At 40.1% G+C, this 25,794-nt stretch overlaps 2 protein-coding genes across 2 annotated transcripts in view; both read left to right on the forward strand.

The window, feature by feature from the left end:
- LOC126480734 (uncharacterized) overlaps positions 1 to 25,794 on the forward strand; it is a 182,274-nt gene that overhangs the window by 121,735 nt on the left and 34,745 nt on the right. Inside the window, exon 3 of the mRNA XM_050104006.1 lies at positions 16,741 to 17,004. Within this exon, the coding sequence (XP_049959963.1) occupies positions 16,741 to 17,004 (264 nt within the window). The remainder of the gene's footprint in view (positions 1 to 16,740; positions 17,005 to 25,794) is intronic.
- Positions 1 to 25,794, forward strand: part of LOC126481753 (putative mediator of RNA polymerase II transcription subunit 23) — a 367,427-nt gene that overhangs the window by 56,623 nt on the left and 285,010 nt on the right. The window lies entirely within an intron of this gene.

The following is a 25,794-nucleotide window of genomic DNA, read 5'->3' on the forward strand; positions in this document are numbered from 1 at the left end:
CTACTGTTTATGATCATCTGTTACATTACTTGTACTGTCAGCAACAGAAAGTATTGAATTATTTGTAGCGTCCATAGATTATACATACGACAAAAATTTTTTGGAGTTATTTCTTAGAATTTGTAGATAAAATATTGCTTTCAAATTAATTAAAAGAATCTTTCATTGACCTTTTGACAGTTGCTTTCATTTCGCATAATTTCTGTTTGTCAGTGGGGCAGTGACTACGCTTAAAACGACTGTGCAAAATTCTCTGCTATCTCAGAAACTTCCTAATATGTTTGTTGAACAAAGGTGGAACCTTTCGCTCCCCTATATTTTTGCTAGGCACATATTTTTCTAGCACATGGTGACAATACCTTTAAATTCCGACCAAAGGCGCTCAATATCCTTGAGTCCCGCAGTGAATGCTTGGAGCTTACTATGAAGACATTCATTAATGACACTTTTACTTGCTTTCCGAAACAATAAAACACTACCCTTTTTTTTGTAACTTCCATTGACATAGAAGCCAGTGTCATTATGGTCGCTAATGCCTTCTTCTAGATTAACTTCCACAAAAAGATCAGGTCTGTCTGTCGCCAAGTTATCTAATATGTTCCCATCTCGAGTTTTTTTTCTAAACAGTTGCTCAATGTTGCATGTTGAGAGTGCTCCTAGAATAACTTTACACGAGTCTTTGCTTCTACCCCCTGTGATAAATGTGTAATTTTCCCAGTCAATGGACGCCATATTAAAGTCCCCACCTATAACTAATGGATAATTTAGATATTTATTTCCAATGTATTGAAGACTTTCCCTGAAGCGTTCTGTGACGTTTGTTGTGGATGCTGGTGGTCTGTAAAACATCCTAATACAATGGTCACTCCTTGTCTGATTGACAGCTTTATCCAGACTATTTCACAGTCTGACCCAGTATCGATCTCAACTGTGTTTAAACGGCTTTTAACTGCAATGAACACACCACCTCCCATAGCATCAGTTCTATCCTTCCTAAACATTGTCCAATCAGAATTTAAAATTTCACTCCAGCTTATGTCTGGTTTCAACCAGCTTTCGGTACCTAATACAATATTGGCATTACTGCTGTTTATTTCGGAGAGTAACTCGGGGATCTTGCTACAGACACTTCGACAATTTACTGACATGAGATGTAGCGTATTTAAATCCTTTGGAATAACCTGTTTATGCGAACTAACAATTTTTACTGTTGGCACACCCACATCAGTGCCATGAACTGGTAATTTTTCAGGCCAGTGGTTTGTTTCCCGTAGGAAGGAACCTAATCTAAAAAAACCTCTATGTGAGCACCACAAGTACTGTGCTACCCATGTAGCTGCTTCCTGTGTGTAGTGCACCCCTGATCTACCGTCCTACAACCTTCCACCCCATAGCGTAGGTCGAGGAATTTATAACCATTTTCGTCACTGAGTCGACGTAGCCTCTGGTTTAGATTCTCCACTCGACTCCAAACCAGAGGCCCCAGTCCACCCTGGGTACAATGCTGCAAATCGTCAAGTTGGCTTCCACTCGTGGAGAGATCGAGGCCGCCTTCGCCAATTTAGCCAGCCGTCGAAAGTACCCAAGGATTTCCTCATAACCCCGACGACTGGCATCGTTGGTGCCAACATGTGCAACATTCTGCGGCTGGCTGCACTCTCCACACTCGATATCCACCAGAAGAGCCTCTTCCACATCGTGCACAAGACCCCCATTCAGTACACCGAGTGAGCGTTGGGCTTCTTCGCCGCCCTAGCCACTATGTTCCTGAGGGGCTCCATGACCTGCCTAACATTGGAGCTCCCAATAACTAACAAACTCCTGTCCCCATGTACCTGTCCAGACATTGCTGAAGGAGTGGCCACTATCCTGCCAGAGGGCGCATTCTAATCGGGCTCAGCCTTCCCCCCAGCATCAGATAGCACACTGAATATATTAGCAAAGTGCATGGGATTAGGCAGGAGCCTGCATCCCCCATGCAGCCTTCGCCTTGAGACCTCGACACAGACCGCCACCCACACTGAGGTGAGAGAGGGCCTGCTGGCTCAGTCACACCTGAGGTTGGCTCAGTGACAGAGGGCTGTGACATCCTCTCCTGCATATCTAGTACAGCAGAGGCTGCCCCAGGCACTCCATCCCCATTGCACATCAAGATGGCACTCTGGAGCCTGTTGACAGTGGCCAACAAAGGTTCCACCTGCGTTTGAACTGTGACCATCTCCTCCCACATCCGCATACAACAGACACAGCCGCTAACCATCTATCTAATATGTGATTTACTATAAGAGACTTAAGGAAACTTACTGCCACACAAGGTTAACAGCTACATTCTAGTTGGCAGAAAGGACACTAAACAATGAAAACAGTAAAAATATATGGTAGAAGCTAGATCTGGTGCTTTTTTTCCTGCTATGGGCTATCTAGTGAATACTAAAGAAAAATAAACATTGACCTACAGTAAACTGCTAGGGGCTATCTAGTCAATATTATTAAAGAGTTAAATAGTAACCTGCAGTATGCTACACCTACTGATTGTCCCTCGAATTTACAATCAAACAAACGTTTATTTACATGCGAAAATGACCTAATAAAACTATAAAAACTGCGACCTTGAATATATCTAGTGTATATGACACTAATAAACGTAAGTACTGAGTATGGTACACTGACAGATGCTGGTACAAAACAAAACCTTTAGCAAGCAATAAGAGTTCAGAATGTAAAGTACAAATATAAACTCTGCTTTATAGGAACCGATGGGCTTACAGTACACGATCACTAAAGCCCACAAACTAAGGAATTTAAGCAGATGGCGAGGTGAATTTTAGCTTTCTGCTAACTAAACTGTATGTAAGAAGGCTCAGAAGTTGTATTGTAACATTGATTTACTCAGATATTGAAATGTAACACTAATTTACCATACAGTATTTTACATTTACTTGACGGTTAACGCATGCATGTTGCACTAGTCAGATGTATACAAGTGAGGTCTAATTCACTGTCAGTATCACTTTTCCTAATAAAATGTGTAAAAACTGCTACCTTCAATGCATCGAGTCTAAATGATACTAATAAACGTAAATATTGAGTATTGCACAGTATTGAGTATTGTTGTTTAGGTTCTTAAAGCCTTGTTTCCACATATCTTTTGCTAAATGCGTCCAACTTATCAACTGGACCGTTAATATTAACTATTCTTTTGCTTTAAAAATCAATATAATATTTAGCTACTTTAAAAATGGTATTTAATTCTTTCTGAAATCGTTTAATTATATTAACTGATGATTGATTGCTCTTTGCAGATTGAGTCTGGAGTTCGATCCGATGACCATGTCGTCGACATAAATGTAAATTTTGACGTCCTCCATTTCTTGTCTTATCATCTGTACAACATTGTATGTCGCAAAAAAGTAAAGGGCTTAGTGGGTCCCCCTGCAATACGACGTTGGTTTGTGTTTTCGTTTTCGACGTGCTTCTGTCGTCTTCCATCTGAATGAAGTTGGCTATCAGCATGTTATGGATCAACGTTGTAAGTTTATCTTTCCCTGTTATTGAGTCTATGAGGGTGGTTTGAGAAGTCCTCGGAATGGAATAGAAAATAAGAACTAACATCACTGAAGCGTTTTTTTTATTTTTCAATGTAATCTTCTTGTAGATTAATGCAATTTGTCCAACGATGTTCCAGTGCCTTGATCCCCTCTCGAAAATGGGTTTCCTCCAGACCTGGTCACTTCTTTGTTTGAAGTGAATCTTCGTCCACCAAGAAAAATTTTCAGTTTTGGAAGAGATGGAAGTCTGATGAGGCATATCAGATGAATAAGGCGGGTGTAGCAACAATTCATACCTTAGTTGGTATAATTTTGCCATGGAAACGTCACATGTGTGCGTGCACGCATTGTCTTGATGAAAGGTAGATTTCTTCTTTGCTAAACCTGGCCTTTGTCGCGTATCTTTTGTTGCAATTTGTCCAGGAGGTTAGCACAGTATTCTCCAGTAATTTTTTGCTCAGTGGGGACATAATCTAGAAAGAGAATCCCCTTCGCATCCCAGAACACTGATGCCATGACCTTTTCCGCCGAAGGAATTGTCTTTGCTTTCTTTGGTGACGGAGAATCAGTATGTTTAAACTGATTTGACAATTTTCTTGTCTCTGCGGTATAGTAGTGCACGCAAGTGTCATCTGTGTACATAAATGGGCCCAAAAAATCCTGTTGATTTCTTCTAAAACGGGCCAAACATTGTTTCGATATGTCCATTATCATGCACTTGCGATCCAACGTCAAGAGTCGCGGCACCGATCTAGCAGATAATTTTTTCATTTCCAATTATTCAGTCAAAATTTGATATATCCTTTCAGATGACATCTGGCAAGCGTGAGCAATTTCACGCACTTTCAATCGGCGATTCTCCATGACCATTTTGTGCCTTTTTGCAATGATTTCTGGAGTAGTGACACATCTTTGCCGACTACTGCAGGGATCATCATCTAAGCTCTCCCGATCAAATTTAAATTCATTTCTCCCCTTGGCTACAGTTGAATATGAAGGAGCAGAGTCCCCCAGTGTAGTACGGAAATCGGCATAAATGTCCTTTGCTTTCATACCTTTCTTTACGGAGTACTTTATCACTGCTCGAATCTCGATTTTTTCCATCTTCGCCAATCACTATGTAGGAACAACAACAGAGCCACGTCACCGCCACAGCTCTCTTGCAAGAGCACTGACATGGCATGTGTTTACAGGGAACAGTCCAATGAATATCACATGAACAACTCGTTGTGCTAGCGCTGACCTCAAGTTGTGATTCCGAGAACTATCCAAACCATTCACGCAGTTTTCAGATTAGTACGCGCCTATTTAGTTTATCGAAGGCTTTAGTATAATCTATGAAGACTGCGTGTAATTTCGTTGTGGATGTCTTAATGCATCCTCTATGTCATCTCTTAGGTTGCTAACGGTGTGTAGTGTCCCTGCCTTTCCGGAATCCGAATTTTTCTTCCAGAATCTTCTGGTCTCCTTCTTCAGAAATTCGTGTTGTGATAACGCTTGTTAGTATCTTCAGTGTGCATTTTTCCAAAGAAATTCCCCTGTAGGTGTTCAGATCAATTTTGTTGTCTTTCCCCTTAATAATAATTGTCGACGTCCCCCATATCTCTGGTATATTGCCCTCTAGTAAACATAAGTTTAATATATCTATTATTGGTTGGAGAAGTAGGCTAGTTGGACCTTTGATATGTTCATTATATTTTCTGTTGGGCTGTGGAGCCTGATTGTGTTTTAAAGATGTTATTATCCCATGTACCTTTTCCATCATGGGACCCACCATCACAACACCATTTGTGATACCTCCCCAGTCAGTGGGCTGTGCTAATTTTTGCAGACTATCAATACTGTTAATTACAAGCTTCTGCATACTTACAGTTAATTATAAATTAAACGATTTGTGCACTGTCCCACTCATACCACAACACTTAAACTTAGCTAGAAGAATTTCACAAGTCACAAAGTCAAAAACCTTTGAGAGATCACAAAATAACCCAATGAACGATGTTAGGTTATTGAAAGCATTTAATATTTGATCAATTTGAATGCATATATATTGCATTTTCTGTTGAAAAGCCTTTCTGAAAACCAAACACATTTTGTTGATACTAAATTTTCACTGCATATATTAATTGCATGTATTAATTTTTCAAGGATTTTGGATAAAGCCCTCAGAAGTGAGATTGGACAGTACTTGTTAGCATCAGATCTATCCCCTTTTTATGCAATGGTTTAACAATAGCATATTTCAGTCTATCTTGACAAATGCCCTGTTTGAGTGAGCTACTACATATGTGATTGAACATCCTATTTGTCTGTTGGGAACAGGCTTTTAGTACTCTGTTGGGAATGCCATCGATTTCATGTGAGCATTTACTTTTGTGTGAATTTATTATTTTCCTAATTTCAGTAGAACCAACGTCCTTGCTACGATGGTAACACCAGTTCCTGTCAGATTACCGAAGTTAAGGGCTGTCGAGCTGGGCTATCATTTGCATGGATGATGATCCGGTCTGCCAAGTGCTGTTGGCAAGTTGGAGCACTCAGCCCATATGAGGCAACTTCAGGAACTACTTGATTGAGAAGTAGTAGCTCCAGCGTAAACTGATGGAATGGCTGGGAGAGCGATGTGCTGACCACATGTTCCACCATATCTTCATCTGATGTATCTGTGGTTTGAGGATGACATGGCGGCCGGTCGATGCCGTGGGACCTTCATGGCCTGTTGGGGCTGAGTTTAGTTTTAGTTTCAATAGGAGAGGTGGGTTGAATGTCAATTTCATCAAACTGCATAGGTATTTCCTCATCCAAATACTGCATGCATTTTCTAATGAATAGCTGGACTCTATTTTCTCCACAACACTTCAAAAATGGTTATTTAAAATGTTTTCTGCTTCTTCTTTTCATTGCGTTTGGTAGAAATAAAGTCGTCCTGTGCTCTCAGTTGTACTGTTTCCCTTTTAACAATTTTTCAAATTGTTTTAATTTTATTACCAGATGTGCTAGTCTCAGACATAATGCACATACTTCTGGATTTTCAATAACTTTTCTTAATACATGCAGTAGTTTTTATAATGTTTCGCTGTTTCTCGATCATTACTGCTTCTAGCTATAACATACATTTTCCTTTTCTGTTTACAAGTTATTTTTATCGCTTTTTTAAGTCATTGGTTTTTAGATGGTTTCTTACAATTATATGTCACTGTTTTCTTATGGACATTGTTTTCAAATATACTCACAAAGGTATTACGAAATAGATTAAATTTTAAATTAACATCAGTTTCCCTGTACACCTCATCTCATTATAGCTATAGCAAGCTTCCCGAAAATTTTTAATTGTTAAATCTTCAATTGAATACACTATTTTGGAGGACTGTTTTGTACTAATGTATAGAGCTATGTCATTTACTGTAACTAACTGTGTATCATGATCCGACAAATCATTCTTAACAGGAAAAGTTTTTATTTGGTTAAATTTATCTTGGGCTTAAAAACATTATCTATCAACATGCTGCTTTCCTGTACTACCCAAGAAGGAAAATCAATAACTGACATCAAATTGAAAGAACCAAGTAATACTTCAAGGTCAAGCTTCCTGTCAGACTCCTTCAGAAAATCTGCACTGAAATCCCCACAAACAATAATTTTCTTCCCACTGTCTGACAGACAGTACAACAGAGAATCCAAGGATCCAAGTTATTCAAAATTAGCTGAAAATTTCTCAGTGGGAACCTATACATGGCTACAATTATAAAAGTACAATTTTTTAGTTTAAGCTCACATGCACATGTTTCTGTATGTCGCTCTACACTAAATTTTTTGGTTTCTAAATTTTTCACACTGTGACAGATTTTAACATACGAGAACTCCTCCTCTCTCCACATTGTCTCTATTTACATGTGCTGAATGCTTATATCCAACTACATTTACCTTTTCCATATCTGTGACTGTATGATGTTCAGACAGGCATAGTACATCTACTCCACCCTCAGTCTCTAAATATTCTAAACAAACAAGTACCTCATCTACTTCGTTTTTCAATCACCTGATATTCTCATTCAATATACTAACATTATTTTTCACTGTGCTTTTATGAAAAAGTTGTGACACACTAACATTATTTTTCACTGTACTTTTATGAGTGTCTTGTGATATTTTAACGTCTCTAATACACATCTATCTGAACTTCTCATTAAGCTTAATGTCATTCAATATTGAATCATTGGGCACTGATCTTAGCCTAAGAAAGATGTACTCCTGTGAGTTTCAGCGCCCCACCACTCCTTAAAGATTTTGCTGTAATCCGAGACAAATTAACCCTTCCATTTCTTATTGAGATGCAGGCCATGTCTTGTGAAGTCCCACCTACCAATACAATCAACAAGAACCAAACCTATGCCTGACAAAGTAGCTGCCTGAAGCAGCTGATCAAGCTCCAAATTGACCTTCCTGACAGAGGTGTTCAGTTGGGGCTGATAATACCACATGAAAGCCAGGAACAAGCCAACACTTGTCTGGTTCGTTGCAGATACTATTTTTACTAGATCACACTCAATATTGTAACCCTGTTCCCTATAAATACTGTTTCTCGCTCCTCCCACTACCACAACATGATCATGCTTTGTAAAACCCTTTCACAATGTTCCTACATCATCTATCACTTGGATAAGACATGCACTGGGCTTGAAGAAACTTGTGACCTGACACCTGTCACCTATTTTTTCTGCAAAATGTAGCCAACACCTCTTCCATGGCTACTACCTAACAACAGAACTTCCCTCCTACTGTCTTTTTTTTTGAAACAGTTGGTTTCCTAGTGAAAGTCTGTTGAGCGCTGACTACAGTTGCATCTACTTAAGCAGTTAACTGAGCTAACACGGCAAATCGGTTGTTTGTGCCAATGATGAAACTGTCAGATACTCTTCTATTTCTGTGGACCCACTTCCTATCTGTCTTCAACATTTCCCCCTTTAAACTCATCAGTTCGTCCCTACTACTATCCATGTCAGCCTTCAATCTTCCCTTGCTGTTCAGTTAGTTTCCTATCCCTTGAACATACTCTGCAATACCATGGAAGAGACCCATTTACTACCCCAATTCCCATGCCGCTACATTCCTCCCAACGTAACCATCTGTCACAACAGCTGCATAGAACCCCAGAACTAACTCCCCTGCAGCAGCTCAAACAATTCTCTCTCATGTTTGTTTACAATATTTTTACAAAATTTATCTAGACAATAACAGAAGCATTCTATTAACTGCTGATTGCAAGAGTCGCTGAAGTTACGTGGAACACTAATATAAGTGTATATTATTAACATAGTAACGTTGAAACTCGAAACTTCTATACCCGAAAAATTAGGCCAAAGTTTGCGTATGCACGGCATGGACTTTGCAAGTTTTGAAAAGAAGTAAAAGATAGAATTTAAAACCCTTAATTCCCCTAGTAGATACGTCATTACTAAATATATGTGTAGTAAAAACAACGTAAATTCTTCTCTTAATACTTACGCAAACGTCTTACATTTGTAAGTAAACCTACTTCAAAAGTACGCGTAAATCGGCCGTTAGGTTATGTTTCTTTGTTTGAGAAATGTAGCAGATTCCCGCTAATCCGAACCCTGCTAATCCAAACGTTCGGTTAATCTGAACATGAGAATCGTTAATCTAAGTATGGAAAACTGTGCGGTAAACTGCTGTACATACACACTATTTTAAGTAACACAGTACAGTAAACATGTATTAGAAAAATTGGCAAGAAAACATTAGGTAAAACAATGCATAACAATGAAAGAAAAGCTGTCAAACTTAATACAGAAGACTTTCATCCCTACATTTTAGATGATAAAAACTCAGTCATTGTTTTTTTGGCGTAATGAAGACATCATCATCAGTAAACACTTCCGGGCTAAGTTGCCGTGGTCGATCTGTAGAACTTCTGCTCCCTGAAGTTTCGTTCTCAACTATGGAGAACATCTTCAGAGGTGAGTCAACGACTGGCTGCTAGGAACTGGGGCCGCCGCTTATATGGATATCGTAGGGGGCACCACCACACGTTACGTGGCGTCGGTAGGCAGCTATCTCTGGCTATCGTCTGTTCTCTCGATTGCAGGCAATCGATTGTCACGTGATTGATGCAACGTCGACCACCATATCTTATCCAATTTTAATCCTTCTTCTTTACGATTAAAATTTGGTGAAACAAATGTGTTAGCGAATACGTCGCACTATTATACACGTATGTATAGAGAGGCAATTGAAATCCACAAACATCAATACAATTTTAATCGTAAAGAAGAAGGATTAAAATTGGATAAGATATGGCGGTCGACTTTGCATCAATCACGTGACAATCGATTGCCTGCAATCGAGAGAACAGACAATAGCCAGAGATAGCTGCACACCGACGCCACGTGACGTGTGGTGGCGCCCCCTACGATATCCATATAAGTGGCGGCCCCGGCTCCTAGCAGCTCCCGTCCCCCACGCGGATCCTCTATGATCTCATTCCTTTCCCCCATTTCCCCCATCTGCTCCTATTCCTCGAACATATCCGCATCCTCTACACCTCCCGCCGTCTTGAACCCCCTCAGCCCCTGGTTGCTCCTTTCCTCTCCCATCCCTGCCCCCCCGCCACGTCTTCACCGTTGTGTCCCCCCTACCCTCCATCTCTCCACCCTACATCTCCTTTCCCAAAGTGGCTTCCATCAACTCCCCCTCCCGGGCGATGCCCTCTCTCCCTCCATTTATGCCTCCTATCAACTCTGATCCTCACCCCCCTCCTTTCCTCCGTCCTTTCCCTGGGCTCCCTCTTCCTCCCCCCTTCCATCCTGTGTTTTCTCCGCGCCCAACCTCCCCCTATGTCCCTTCCCCTCCACCCCACCCCCGAGTCCTTTTGCATCCCCCTCCTCTGCCTTCCCCACTCCCTGGCACGTCTGCTCAGCACCCCCACCCCTCTTATGGGTCCTCATTCTCCATTGGCTTCTTTCCCCCCTCCCACCCTTAACTTTTCCTCTCCTTCCCCCCCGTTTTTATTTCTCCATCATCTGTCCAGTTCCCCCCCCCCCCCCCCCCCCCCACCTGCTCTCGGCTGTGGTATGTCATATTTGTGCCAACTTTTTAGTGCCGTGTTTAAGTGAGTGTTCAGTGTTGTGCATCTTTCCACAGTGTTGCGAACAGAAATCATGCTGTCGCTGGGTGTGCATTTTATATCTTGTGAACAGAAACCAGACTGTCGCCGTGTTTTTTTAACTGTCTGTTTGTTATTTTTCTGCTTCTTGTGTATTTTCTTAGCATCATCAACCCTGTGTTTTATGTTTTAAGTTCTAGAATTTTCTGCCATTTTACCTTTAAGTCACCGATTTTATCGCCAACTGTTATTTTTTATTATCTTCATCTTTTTAACACAAATTCTGTAGGCTGAAGAGCGGCGTAGTAAGCTGCCGCCAGCCCGCCCCCTTCGGGGGGAATTGAAATTCAATAAAGAAAAAAAAAACTCCTAGCAGCCAGTCGTTGACTCACCTCGGAAGATGTTCTCCGTAGTTGAGAACGAAACGTCAGGGAGAAGAAGTTCTACAGATCGACCACGGCAACTTAGCCCGGAAGTGTTTACTGATGAAGACGCTGGCCATGAAAGCCTACATGGAATGAGTAATGAAGACAGTCTGTTATATGACGCATAGTTGCGCCATCGTCTCATAAACATCAAATCAGCAGATGTAGCAGTGGGCTGTTACTCCACATAACGTAGCGCGAGATCAAGGGCTTCTGCTGCGTCACTGTGTGCCACCAGCTCTCCTTTGTCGCTTTCAGGCTCATTGTCACTTCCGTCACAGCAGTCCACTTCTTTCTGGTCTTGAGTCAAAGCAGCAGCTAAATCAGTGTCAGTAAGGACCTCAACACAAGCCCCATCCGCTGCCATCCACTCACCTACGTCTCCTTTACGAGCTTCTTGTCCCCCCCATAGCTGAGTGGTCAGTGGGACAGAATGTCAATCCTAAAGACCCGGGTTCGATTCACGACTGGGTTGGAGATTTTCTCCGCTCAGGGACTGGGTGTTGTGTTGTCCTAATCATCATCGTTTCATCCCCATCGACGCGCAAATCGCCAAAGTGGCGTCAAATCGAAAGCCCTGCACCCGGCGAACGGTCTATCCGACGGAGAGGCCCTAAACACACATTTACATTTTTACTAGTTTTTTCACATCTGTATCATTTTTACTAGGTTTTATTCATTTTCTACTAGGTTGTCCTGAAATTAAAGAGATATCCACAGTTTTCTCCAGGATCTTCTCAGAATATATTCTGAAATATTCTGCCATGCCTCAGCGGCCCGATAAACAACGTTCTTAACACTGGTCTTTTCTATTTCGTCCACTAAAGGAATACTATCATCTTGGATAAGCATTCGTAAAAATTGTTTTCTGTAAATCAGTTTTAATGTTTGCAGTACGCCCCAGTACATCGGCTGTAGAAGTGATGTAACATTCGGCGGCAAAAATTTAGCCACAATTTCTCCAACACATAATTCTTCAGTGTTGGGGTGAGATGGCGCGTTATCAATCAAAAGGACTGCACGGGGAGACAAATGATTTTCCTTGGAAAGCCGTCGAGCAGAGGGAAGAGACTGGCCGTGAAACCATTCTTTGAACAGCTTATCATCCATCCATGCTTATTTCTGTTTGTGATAATATACGGGAAGGGACTCCATGTTGCAGTTTTTAAAAGCTCTGGGCCCAGCAGATTTGTTGATCAGCATTAAAGGCAGTTTGTGATTACCAGCAGCGTTGCTGCACGCTAATAAAGTCACGCGGTCTTTGCACATTTTAAAACCAGGAGCTGCTTTTGATGCCAGGCATTTTGCTGGCAATGCCCTAAAATTAAGACCCGTCTCGGCAGCGTTATAAATTTGTTGGGGAGAATACTTTCCCTCTCTTATCATTTTTTCAAAGTCATCCAAGTATTCCTTCGCTGCATCACGGTCAGTAGAAAGCTTCTGTCCAGTAATTGATAGCTGACGGATTCCATGACGTTTTTTGAATCTGTCCAACCAACCTGTACTCGCACTAAAAGACTCATCACCATTCATTAACTCGTTCAGGTAAACAGCGTTCTCCTGAACGAGTGCTCCACTCAAAGGAGTTCCCCTTTCTCTTTCCTGCGTAAACCAAAGGAAAAGAGTTTCATCCACTTTATCGTACTGGGACTGTTTCAAAGCCTGCCGAATTTCGAGTGTTTTTCGCGAAGACGTTACACAGGATTGTTCAAGCTCCACTCGGTTCTTCTTCCAATCACAAATGGTTGCTTTACGAACACCCAGTTTCGTAGGCAGTTTAGGTACATTCTCACAAATGTCTATCCGCTTCAAAGCATTCAGCTTTTCTTTGAGAGTTAACGTTGTATGTTTCCGTTTACTCATGACGAAAATACACTACGCCTGAACGAATACAGTACAACTGTTACGCGTACCTGCGATCGATAACTAATACAAGCAAGCGCTTGGCGAGCCAACTGGCAGTGCGCTGACCTCAGACACAACAAAGGTCTCAACAATGCACAGCAACCAGGCAGGGAGAGAGAGTGAGCCATTGTTCCCACACTTGTTCCCATTTGTTACCATGGTGTACCTATCTGACCTTGTTCGGGTTACCGATTTGTTCGGATTAGCCAGAATTGCGGTGACGAGTTGCTAGAATGAAACTAGGCACACAGCAGGCAGGCAGAGACTTGTCTGACCTCCAGTGCTATCATGAACTCCAATGACAATTTCGACAGCAAACTAATCAGAAACTTTCAACCAATAATAGAGGGTGGTTTATAGCGTCTATGTTCTTTTTGCTATATTGGGATATTTTTGAGAATTAAAAACTTAACGAGCTGTGTTCTTTCAGTGTTCAAAGCCAGTCTCTCAGTGCAAAAATGCAGTAAGTAACTTTCAGAAAACATCATTTGCTACTTTCTCTATTGGTGCGCCTCTGCTCAGCTTCACAATAAAGCTCCTATCATCTACAAACGGAATTAATTCTGCCTTCTGTAGTTCAAATATATTACTCGTCGATTCTGTGGAGAACCTCAAGTCTTATCAGTCAACCTCAATGTTTACTACCCTTCTCTAACATCACATCTCATATGGTTCGATTTTGTGCTGTTCCAGTTTTCCCGTAGGACATGATTCATACCCAGACAATGCTCTCCTTCAAATGAACAATGTCAGAAATTTCTGCACCAAATTAGGGACAGCGTTCCACTTTCTTTTTATCCCAATTTTTTCACATAAGTGTAGCATTTGCATCTCTGTCTTCCTCTACGGTTTTTACTCCCTACAGCTCCCTCCAGTACCATTGAATTTATTCCGTGGAGTGTTAACTGATGTCCTATCATTCTCTCCCTTCTTCTTATCAGTGTTTTCCATATATTCTTTTCTTCGCTGGTTCTCCAGAGAACCTCCACATTCCTTACCTAATCAGTCCACCTAATTTTCAACATTCTTCTATAGCACATCATCTCAGATATTTCGATTCTTTTCCTTTCAGGCTTACCCACAGTCCATGTCTCAGTACAATACAATGCTGCGCCCCAAACCTACATTCTCAGAAATTTCTTCCTCAAATTAAGGACTCTGTTTGATACTTGTAGACTTCTCTCGGCTAGGAAAGCCCTTTTTGCCAATGCTTTTTGCTCCACCAGTCGTAGGTTACTTTGCTGCCTAGATAGAAGAGTTTCTTAACTTCATCTACTTCATGACACCCAATTTGGCGATAAGTTCCTCGGTATTCTCATTTCTGTTACTTCTCATTACTATCGTCTTTCTTCAACTCACTCTTGGTGCATATTGTGTACTCATTAGACTGTTGATTCCATTCAACTTATCCTGCAATTCTTTTTCACTTTCACTGAGGATAGCAATGTCCTTAGAGAATCTTATCATTGATATCCTGTCAGCTTGAATTTTAATCCCACTTTTGAACGTTTTATTTCTGTAATTGCTTCTTCAATGTATAGGTTAATCAGTAGGGGCGAAATACTACAACCGTAATAGACTACATGTTTTGGCCAGGAAAGCATTCTTTGTCTGTGCTAGTATACTTTTCAGTCCTCCTTGTTCCGTCTGTCAAGCGCAATTTTGCTGCCAAGGTAGCATAATTTCTTCACTTTGTGTACTTCGGGGATTTTTTATGCTAGCGTTTATTGCTAATTTATTTCTGTTATTTTCATTAGTTTCTTCTTCCGTTGGTTTACTCTCAGTTCTTATTTTATGCTCATTACGCAGCAGTCCACTGTCCTGGTCGCATCTATTGATAAAAATCAACGTAGGGGATGCTCCTGCTATGATACATTACCTCATTAAGTATGCTAGCAGCTTAAGCTCTCCATTACCTGAATTTGAAGATGTGGGGCTAAGTTGGATAAATTGCAATAATGTATCCTATCAGTCTGCAGTCGGTATTTCGCGGATTGTTTCAGAAGAGATCCGTTTACGTCATATCTTCGAAAGCTGTGTCATTACCCCATTGGAATCCTTTCATTTAGAATAATGATGTCATCAGCAAGTCTCGTCATTGATATCCTTTCATCTTCAATTTTAATCCGATACTTGTTATCATTACTTTATTGCCACCATTGGTTTCTCGAAGTACAGGCAAAACACTAATGGAAAAAGACAATAACCCGGTCTTACACCTTGTTTTAAACTGGGGATTTCGTACTTTGTGTACTATTCTAAATCACGGCTTCTACCATTCCTATGTTGCTGTTTAGATTGCTACTTCTGTCACTACAGTAATGATCCAAGTCTTTACTTTAAGAAAATTGGATGATATCTAAGATAAACAGGAAAATACATCTTGAAGTAAAACAATCACACGTGCGTCAGAGCCGCCGACATTCACAAATCAATGAACCGGCGGTCTGATCATATTATATCTAGCATCACAAATGTTGATCATCTCTTCACTGCCTCCACGTCCGGGTCACTTAACATAAATTTAATCTTTCCTGAGGCAAGATTATTGTTTGTATCACTTTCATTTACACCAAAATAACTAATCATGACGTAACTAATCATAACATAACGAACACACATTCTTGTCGTGGAGGCTGCCTGGTGATTGATTTACGTGTTTACATCACAATGGCTGATTGAAGACAGATCACAGAGCAAGAGTGTTTCCTACCTGCCTGGGCAAGGCGCACTTTCGTGATAGCTCGGCCATCTCCAACGATGTTTATTGATAGTAACCTAATTTGTGGGCTAATATTTAATAAATGATACTGCAGTTATAAAGTGATAACATGAGGAAGATTTCATCATTGATAACGTGTTTTTTAGTAAGTGCAACATTAGACATTATTACTGGATTTTATACTCCTTGGCACCAATTTTGATGATGGAGTTTCACCGACCTGCCGTCGTTGAATAACAAAGTATCCTAGAGGCAGATCTTCCCCACCCTGCGCATCCATGTATCACGACTCTCTGTCATGTGTAAGTGGGTAACCTCTCTCTGTTTCGGCTCACGCATCTACAGCAGCGAATATAATTCTATGCCTACAAGTAATAATGACACACATTGTAGCAAAAACACCGCAATTATAATTTTCATTCCGTTCTACAGTTCTGGTTTTTCTTCGTTTCACTGAGAACAGCAATGTCGTCATGTTATCTTGTCGCTGATATCCTTTGACCTGAATTTTTAATTTTATACCTGTTATCATTCTTTTATTGCCACCATTGTTTTCTCGAAGTACAGACTGAAGAAAACTGGAGAAAGATGCATCATAGTCTTACAAATTTTTTTAAAAAAAATTGAGCATTTCATATATTGTCTTCCAATCCTATTGTTCTCTCTTCGTTCTTGTACAAAATATTATTAATCAACCGTTAGTGGTCCTGTTATATTTTCTTGAGAACACCAGATAGAACTTTCGTTTATATAACATTTTCTCGTTGAGTATAACGTACTAAGTTCTATTAGTCAGATAATCACCGAGCCCATCACTTATCTGCGAAGATATTCCTTACAGTCACAACACGGTTAGTTGTCGATGACTTTGTGTAGTGTTGAGCGTTTATCAGAAACAGGAGAGATGGAATATATGTGTTCTCCTGCTTGTGTTGTTTGCTATATGTTGTATATGAATAAAGCCAATTGTGTTGCTCGCGAGCGGCAGTCAGTGGATCAGACACCAGAAATCTTCAGTTTCCAGGTCATTGAAGCCGGCCGGGTGTCAGCTGATAGCGGAGGAGCTCACACGGAAGGATCAGTCCATTGGGCTGGAGGTCGGTGACGTTGGCGCTGACGTAGTGGAGACGTGCTGCGAGCAAAACGTGACTATTGTTGTGCTGCTTGTCATCGTCATCATGGTCTTCGCAATCGGTTTGACCTTGGTGATTGGGTACAGGCACAACGCGCACAATGCGTCACCAAGCACTGATGTCAGGGTAACCGAATCGATGACAAAAGGTGAGCTCAAGTACTGTATCGAATCAAGTTTAAAAATAAAATATTACCGAATGAAACAACAAATTTACTGTTACTCTGGTTTGATTCACGATAGTTGGCGGTCGAGTTTAGCCTTGTTCTGCGCACCTACGTCATGCATGCTCCGACAGACAATGAGCGTTCAGAAGTGTTCTGATCGCTCTGCTCTGAATGCCGTAGCTAATGATAGCATTAAACGTGATCGCAGCGAATTGTTTAGTGAATTTTTATTCCGTCTGTTGCGAGTTGTCATTCCACATAAGCAAGAGAGAGACGTAATTTGCAGGACATACGCTTTCCTGAAGTGGAACACACGTGCATGCGCGTATGGCAGCTGTCGCTTGGAATCATCAACAACGCAATCTTCGCTCTTGCCTCGACGTGCGCGAACTGCCATCGTTCGTGGATGGGACAGTAGTCACGGTTTATTTATATTCATAACGTGTTCGTAAGATTTAAACCTCCATTATCAAATGGATTTACATGCGTTAATACGACCTGTGTGTGTGTGTGTGTGTGTGTGTGTGTGTGTGTGTGTGTGTTACGATTTCAGGGTAACGTGTGGCACAGTGTAGTGGAGAAACAAAAACAATATTTCAGAACTTAGTTATGGGGAGATTTTTGAGTAGAAACTAAACTTGTATCTAAGTGTGAAAGTACAGCAACTAAAATAGAATGCCTCCAGTGGTCATAGGCTCTTTTCCCTGTCGCAATATATCACATGTGAACTGTCATACTTCGTAAACAAAGATGACGTTTGGAAAGTACTAGCAAAATAGAAACATTATCTCGAAGTACAAAGAATGTATAGCAAAACAGCACTATCACTTCAGAAAAAGTTTTAAAGGATATTGGAGATCTTTGTTTGATCTGATGGTTGAAATGGCTCTGAGCACTATGGGACTTAACATCTGAGGTCATCAGTCCCCTAGAACTTAGAACTACTTAAACCTAACTAACCTGTCATCACACACAACCATGCCCGAGGCAGGATTCGAACCTGCGACCGTAGCAGTCGCGTGGTTCCGGACTGAAGCACCTAGAACCGCTCTGCCACAGCGGCCGGCCTTTTAGCTGATGAATACATGCGTTAGAATAAATATTTCAAGTGCTATACAAATCCTTTTTTATCAAGTTTATGTAGCTTAGATTTTATACTCATTTATATAATAAGATGACATATTGCAGGGCGTAAGTACAACAATTGCGTTGCCAGCAGTGGTAAAATTATACATAAATAACAATCTTGGCTGGGTTCCTGAGGTACAGAGTGAAAGAATTGCAAAAAGAGACCTAGGTTTCGGATATAATGACCGGTCGCCGTGTCATCCTCAGCCGATAGGCGTCACTGGTTGCAGATACGGAGGGCATATCGTCAGCACACCACTCTCCCTGCTATATGTGATTTAACAACATTATACCCAATGTCAGCTAGATATTACATATATCTGTTTATGTTATTAAGAGTATATCTATCTGCATATCTATGACTCCTTGTCAATGTGTTACTTCAGCATTTACTTACTTATAACATGTAACAGATGTAAATTTAAGAAACTCACAACTCCATCAAATCCAAAACTTAGCTCTTCTTCTCTAAATCCTTTCCTCTGTCTCTGGATCTGAACCAAAACAGTTATTTATGTATAATTTTATCACTGTTGGCAACATAGTTATTCTACTTAAGCTTTGCAATCTTTAACCTGAGTATATAAATATATAAATGGGTACGAAATTTAAGCTGTATAAACATGACAGATGACACCACTTTGTTTATTCTAACACATGCAAACAGCAACTTAAACAAAAGTTTTCACAATCCTTTAAAACTTATTCTGAAGCAATCGTGTTGTTTTGCTACATATGTTCTTTGTACTTCGAGATAATGCTTCTATTTTGCTGTATGTTCTTTGCACCTGGTAGTTCACAGAAACCAGTGTATTGATAGTTTACATGTGGTGTATTATGGCCGAGAAAGGAGCCTGTAATCACTGAATGTAGTGTATTTTATTTGTTTTATTTTCATATTCCGGTATATGTTTAGTTTTTAGTAAAAAAGTTCCCCAAAATCATGTTCTGAAATATTGTTTTTGTTTCTCCTCGAAGCATGCCATAGGCTACCCCAAAGTCGTAACACAAAACACACACACACACACACACACACACACATACACACACACACACACACACACACAGGTTGTACTAAAACCCGTAAATCCACCTGATGATCGATGTTTAAGCAGTCGAAACACGTTTTAAATATAAATAAACAATGACTGACAAAAATGAACTTGCTTTTACATTCTTTATCAATAACAGTCACAGTGAAGCCTAACCTAAAATGTTCGCATTTAAAGCGAAACCCTAAACCATGTCGCAGTGTAAGCTCATCAGACAAGAAAATTAGTCAAACTGTGGATGTATGATAATCTCACAGGATTTATTCATTGTTAGATCCCACCCAGCTACCGAATTGCTGGAATGTCAGTTGCTACGTTTCACCTCATGTTCCAAAAGAAAAGGTTCCTTATATTTTCTGTGCGATTTAGATCAGGTGACATAGCACGCCACTCAAGCTGCAATACAATGCCTTATAACACCTCCCCCCCCCCCTTCCACTATGGTCAGTAGGCTAATTAAAGAATTACCGAATTGCTAATGGTTTGGTATTAATTTGGGATAAGGCGTCGAATCCGAAGTGAAAGTACTACCTGGAAGAAGTCAGGTGTTGTTATAACTTGCTCGTTATTGTGCGATTTATTTTGCACAGTAACAATCAGCAGAAATAAAATATGTACAAAATAATATGGAAACTATCTAGTGAAATTTTGGTCCGAAATGACGAATTGATTTGACTTTGTCAGGAAATTACTATAAATGAACGGTGTGAGCGAAATCAATTACAACTCTTGACTTTGAAATTAAATCACATTACTACTGTAGCATGTCGGCAGGCGTAGACAGTTGCAAAGGCACTGACTCGCGTTCATTATCAAAACACAATGATCACCCACAAAAATTTCAGTCATGGACAAAACCAAACTTGCAACTACTTCATGAAATTAATTACTAGTCCTTTACGCTACCTGTTATGGAACAACTGGACAGCATTTCTGACTCTAATGATAACTGCTGTTAAACTGTTTCTGAAAGGTAACTTTTAAAAAAATTAATTTTAGTGTTTAAATTGACTGTTCTACAGTAATAACTGGTTTTTGAAATGATTACAGAGTTCGCTACTTTGACTTATTGTTACGTAAATTACTTCCCATACAAAACTGTGTGAACTGAAGTATTGTTAACTATACTTCTTTGTCAAATTATTTGTCAATAATTAGCACTTAATTAGCAAGGCCAAAAAAAACTAACTTTTCTGTTAACTTTCATTCAAACTATTAATCAAGTAGATAAACTTCGCTCTTTTTATCATTTAGTTTCAATTCATTAATGACACACTCGGTTAGTTATTAATACAGAGTGGATCCTGTCAGTTAGTTGTTACTGAGGATTACTCACCTTACCAGACATAAGTTGCTAAAATATTTGTTATTGAACAATTCGCAATTAATACTGGCAAGCCTTTTACAATTCTATATAGTAAACTACTCGGGTCTTACTTCATAGCGGTGCGGTTGGTGCGGCGAGTTCCATTACACCACGACAATGTACGACCACAGGCTCTTCACAACAACTAACTTCGGGGCCGCAGCGCTCTTCTTAAACACTGGTTAACCTTGATGCTTTGTGTTGCGCTCAATCACTTCTCCACATTATGCCTGGCCATACCGTACGTGGGATCTTGCAGTGAAACAAGTCTTGTGTTCTCTCACATCAGAATTTCTCCTATGCGTCCAACAGACTCGCTCGCTACTGAGTCGTTACCACCTGACAGACATTGCCCTACTACGCCCGCTCCTGTGTCCAGCGACAGCACAGCAATAATAATAACTGCTTTGTTTTACATAACGATATTCCCTGATTTGGCCAGTGCGTCCACTACAATTCTTTAGATTCTCTTTCATCAGTTATTTTGCACAAAGGAAATTATTAAAACATATATACATCACAATAATATGCACAATATATTTATATACTTCATTTGAACGTACATAATTCATAAAGCAGGAAAAAATTTATATGTGGGGGCTGTATTGTTGTGTTGCACATGTCTCACGCTTCATTGGTCTATACTGGCAAACATAGATTCAAGGAAACGTTCAGAACGTAATAACCAGTCTTTAAACCAAGCAATGTTTAGTACCACGGAATTAAAATTAAATTAACTATTTGCCGCTGTCCGATACATGCTATTCATTACTCATTAAAAACATGATAAGTAAATAATTTTTTTACAAATACAATTATGCAACACAGAAACATGCAATCATATAGGAAATTTTTTAGTCCCACGACTTGCTAGAAGATACACAATAAAAACGAAAACATTTGTTCACTAACATATTAAAAATTCACACCAATTAAACAATATCAGCATCCAATAATTAAAAATGATTAAGAAATTTTCACACAGCGTTTATAACATCTCTGTCCACATAAAATTTATAACTCTCATAAACGGGGCATCATGAGAATTCGTTACTCAAAAGTGATCGAAGAATTATTTTTCAAACTACGTTTACATTATGTGTGTCCACATCAGAAACATTTTAATTACTATTTATACCTTTCTGTCTCTCTATATTTTTTTGTACCACGCTATTCACATAAACTATGTGATCAAAAGTATCCGGACACACCCAAAAACATACGTTTTTTATATTAGGTGCATTGTGCTGCCACATATTGCTAGGTACTAAATATCAGCGACCTCAGTAGTCATTAGACATCTTGAGAGTGCAGAATGGAGCGATCCGCAGAACTCATTATCTTCGAATGTGGTCAGGTTATTGGCTGTCACTTGTGTCATACGTCTGTACGCGAGTTTTCCATACTCCTAAACATACCTAGGTCCACTGTTTCCGATGTGATAGTGAAATGGAAACGGGAAGGGACACGTACAGCGCAAAAGCGTACAGGCCGACCTCGTCTGTTGACTTACAGAGACCGTCGACAGATGAACAGAGTCGTAATGTGTAAAAGGTAGACATTTATCCAAACCATCACACAGGAATTCCAAACTGCAACACGATCCAATGTAAGTACTATGACAGTTAGGCGGGAGGTGAGAAAACTTGGAGTTCATGGTCGAGCGCCTGCTCATAAGCCACACAACACTCCGGAAAATGCCAAACGACGCCTCGCTTGGTCTAAGGAGAGTAAACATTGGACAACTGAACAGGCAAAACGTAGTGTGGAGTGACGATTCAGGGTACACAACGTGGCAATCCGATGGCAGGATGTGGGCATGGCGAATGCCAGGTGAACGTCATCTGCCAGCGTGTGTAGTGCCAACAGTATAATTCGGAGGCGGTGGTGTTATGGTGTGGTCGTATTTTTCACGGAGGGGTTAGCATCTGTTGTTGTTTTGTGTGGCACTATCACAGCACAATCCTACGTTAATGTTTTAAGTATCTTCTTGCTTCCCAATGTTGAAGAGCAATTCGGGGATGGCGATTGCATCTTTCAACACGATCGAGCACCTGTTCATAATGCACGGCCAGAGGGGGGAGTGGTTACACGACAATAACATCCATGTAATGGACTGGCCTGCACAGAGTCATGACCTGAATCCTATAGAACACCTTTCGGATGTTTTGGAATGACGACTTCGTGCCAGGCGTCACCGACCTACATCGGTACCTCTCCTCAGTGCAGCACTCCTTGAAGAATGGGCTGCCATTCCCCAATAAACCTTCCAGCACCTGATTGAACGTACGCCTACGAAAGTGGAAGGTGTCTTCAAGGCTAAAGATGGTCCAACACCATATTGAATTCCAACATACCGATGGAGGACGCCACGAACTTGTAAATCATTTTCATCCAGGTGTCCGGATACTTTTGATCACATATTGTATGTACTGCCTACTCATAAGCATTTCTTGTATGAACCGCATTTCCTGGAAATGAGAAACAGATTACTGGTGCATTGCCTTGTGCTCGTCCTCATTAGCTTATCAGCTTTCATTTTTGTGTGGGTGCCTGAATGTATTCCCATCCTCTTTCACAACATTATTTACTTTGGACAGGTAATAATTTAGTTTCCTGTGCGTTAATTAGCGTGTTTTTAGAACATTTGTACCTGCAACTTAAATGACAAGTCTGAGTTTATCTGAAGTCACCAGTTACATACATTATAAATCTCCTAAAACTAATTACAATACAATTTCTGATTACAAGTTTCATAACATATTACAAGTTACATAACAAATGAAACAATCATTTCATTAAACAAAAACATTATCTTCATTATTTCAACATGACACCAACATTGTGTGATCATTAATTAAAGAAAGTGGTGTTTCAGTCCTCAGCTAATCACAGTTATTTACAGGCAGAATAACACTATTTGTCTGTGCTCTGATAGGGCTTTAAGTGTACTACATTCCGTACACCCAATATTTTACCGGATTGAGTATTTATCATACATTAAGCGAGGGTTAGGGTGGGGAATGTTTTCAATTTTGAGTGGTCCATTATAAATAAACTTGAACTTGGAAATTTCATTATCTGTGTCACTGTATTTTTCGTATATTTTGACAAGGACACTATTCCCTACCATTAGTTTTACTGGTTTTAAATTGGCATCTTGCCTTTTAATTCGTGCTTCAGCACTTTTCTCATATTTTCCCTCAACATCTCTTTCTTTTGACTGATATCTAAGTCTTGCCACGGTGAGAAATCGTTTATCTACCCTATTATACCTTCGACTTAACACCCAGTATGATTTCCCCCTATGTGGAGCCTGTACTCTCGTGAGACAACGAGTTCATGATCTTTTCAATATGAGCTATATAGTTGCCCCACGCCCTATGGTTGTTATGGCAATACGTTCTGACATATCTACCCAATTCACGCATGTAGCGTTCAGAAGGGTTGCTCGATGGAAGGTAAACCGATATATGAATGATCGCTTTCCCTCTTTCTTTCATCCCTTGTTCGTTATCTTGGATGTAAATTGCGGCCCGTTGTCGGATGATATCGCCTTCGATTTTCCTCCTTTCAAGAAATAATCGTCCGCAAATTTGCTAAACACCGCTTTAGCTGTGTCATTACGCAAAGTATATAGCTTTACAAATATTGAAAATGTACCCAATACTACCAGAATGTATACAAAATTGCCAGTTGCTTTAGGTAACGGACCGTAAAGATCCGTTGCCAGAATTTCCAAATTATCCTTAGGTTGTAGACTTTGCATAGGATCACGAGTAGTCACATTCGTCATCTTAGCTTTTTAAGACTTATCACATGTTAGAATTCTTTCAGCCACCTTCCTACTCATACTGTTGAAACTCACAGGTTCAGCTATCTTGTCCACACTGTTTTTTTCGCTTCACAGTGACCTAAAGGTAGATGAAAATAATCGATCAACTCTGGAAACATACTTTACTGGCCACTTTACACGCCACTCTTCTTTATCTGTATTCTTTCGTGAGTATAGGATACCACCGTAGATTTTATAATACTGAAACAAAGTCTCACCCCTCTCATTTTTTTTGCATCAAACTCAGTTTTAACTAACCTCAAGCATTCGTCCTCGCTCTGGTGACGACGCCCATTTCTACACACGTTTTCTGTTTTCCTTTTTCCGTCAACATCCTTGAAGCACATTATTTTAAACGTACCCTTTGAAATGTCGTTGTTAATTACTCCACCAGGACCATAAGACAGTCTAGACAATGTATCAGCTACACAGTTGTCTACACCCCTCACGTGACATATGTCGATGTCAAATTGTTGTATATATACTTCCCATCTTTTGAACCTATCATGCAATAACTGACAATTCCTCAAAAAGTTTAAGGTCTTGTGGTCGGTATGCACTATGATTTTGTGCTCCCATAAGAAATCTTTAAATTTTTTAAATCCGCATACTATAGCTACAACTTCTTTTTCCGAGACTTTGTTAATTTTCTGGCATTTTGTCAGTGTTCCACTAGCAAAAGCAATGGACCAACACTCTTTGTTTCCCCCTTGTTCTATTTCTTGAAATATGTACACCGCAATACCATAATCGCATGAGTCGGTTCCTATGTGAAATAGTACTGTCAAATCTGGGTGATGTAATATTACGTGTTTTATAAATTCATCCTTTAGTTTATCGAACACTATTTGACATTTATTTGTCCAAATAACACACTGTTTTTCTTTAACAAATCACACAAATCTGGGTCATTAAAAACTCGCCCTTCTGCATATTTACAACAAAAATTACAAAGACCAAGGAAATAATACAATTATTTTTTGGTTCTTGGCGGTGAACTGTTTCTTATCGCCTCTAAGTTTAGTGGGGCTTTAGCTATTCCTGAAGTTGTTATGATATGGCCTGGAAATTTTACTTCCTTTCTCACAGATTCACATTTCTTTAACTTCAGTGTCATTCCCCTGCGTCTCAATGCTTTAAAAACTTCTGTTAATAGTTCACAATGCTCTTCCCATGATGACGTTGCTATTAACAAATTGTCAACATAGATCGTAATTCTTGTGCCAAGTTCTTTCCCCAGTACACTATCAAGCGCTCAGATGAATACTGGCACTGACGTGTTCAGTCAGAAAGGGATAACTTTATACTGATAGCACTTGTCAGCAAACAAGAACGCTGTAAGCTAACACAATATTTCTCAAGGGCTGTCTGCCAATAACCAGTGGTCAGAT

Source organism: Schistocerca serialis, chromosome 5, assembly GCF_023864345.2.
Source record: "Schistocerca serialis cubense isolate TAMUIC-IGC-003099 chromosome 5, iqSchSeri2.2, whole genome shotgun sequence".
Taxonomy (NCBI): domain Eukaryota; kingdom Metazoa; phylum Arthropoda; class Insecta; order Orthoptera; family Acrididae; genus Schistocerca; species Schistocerca serialis.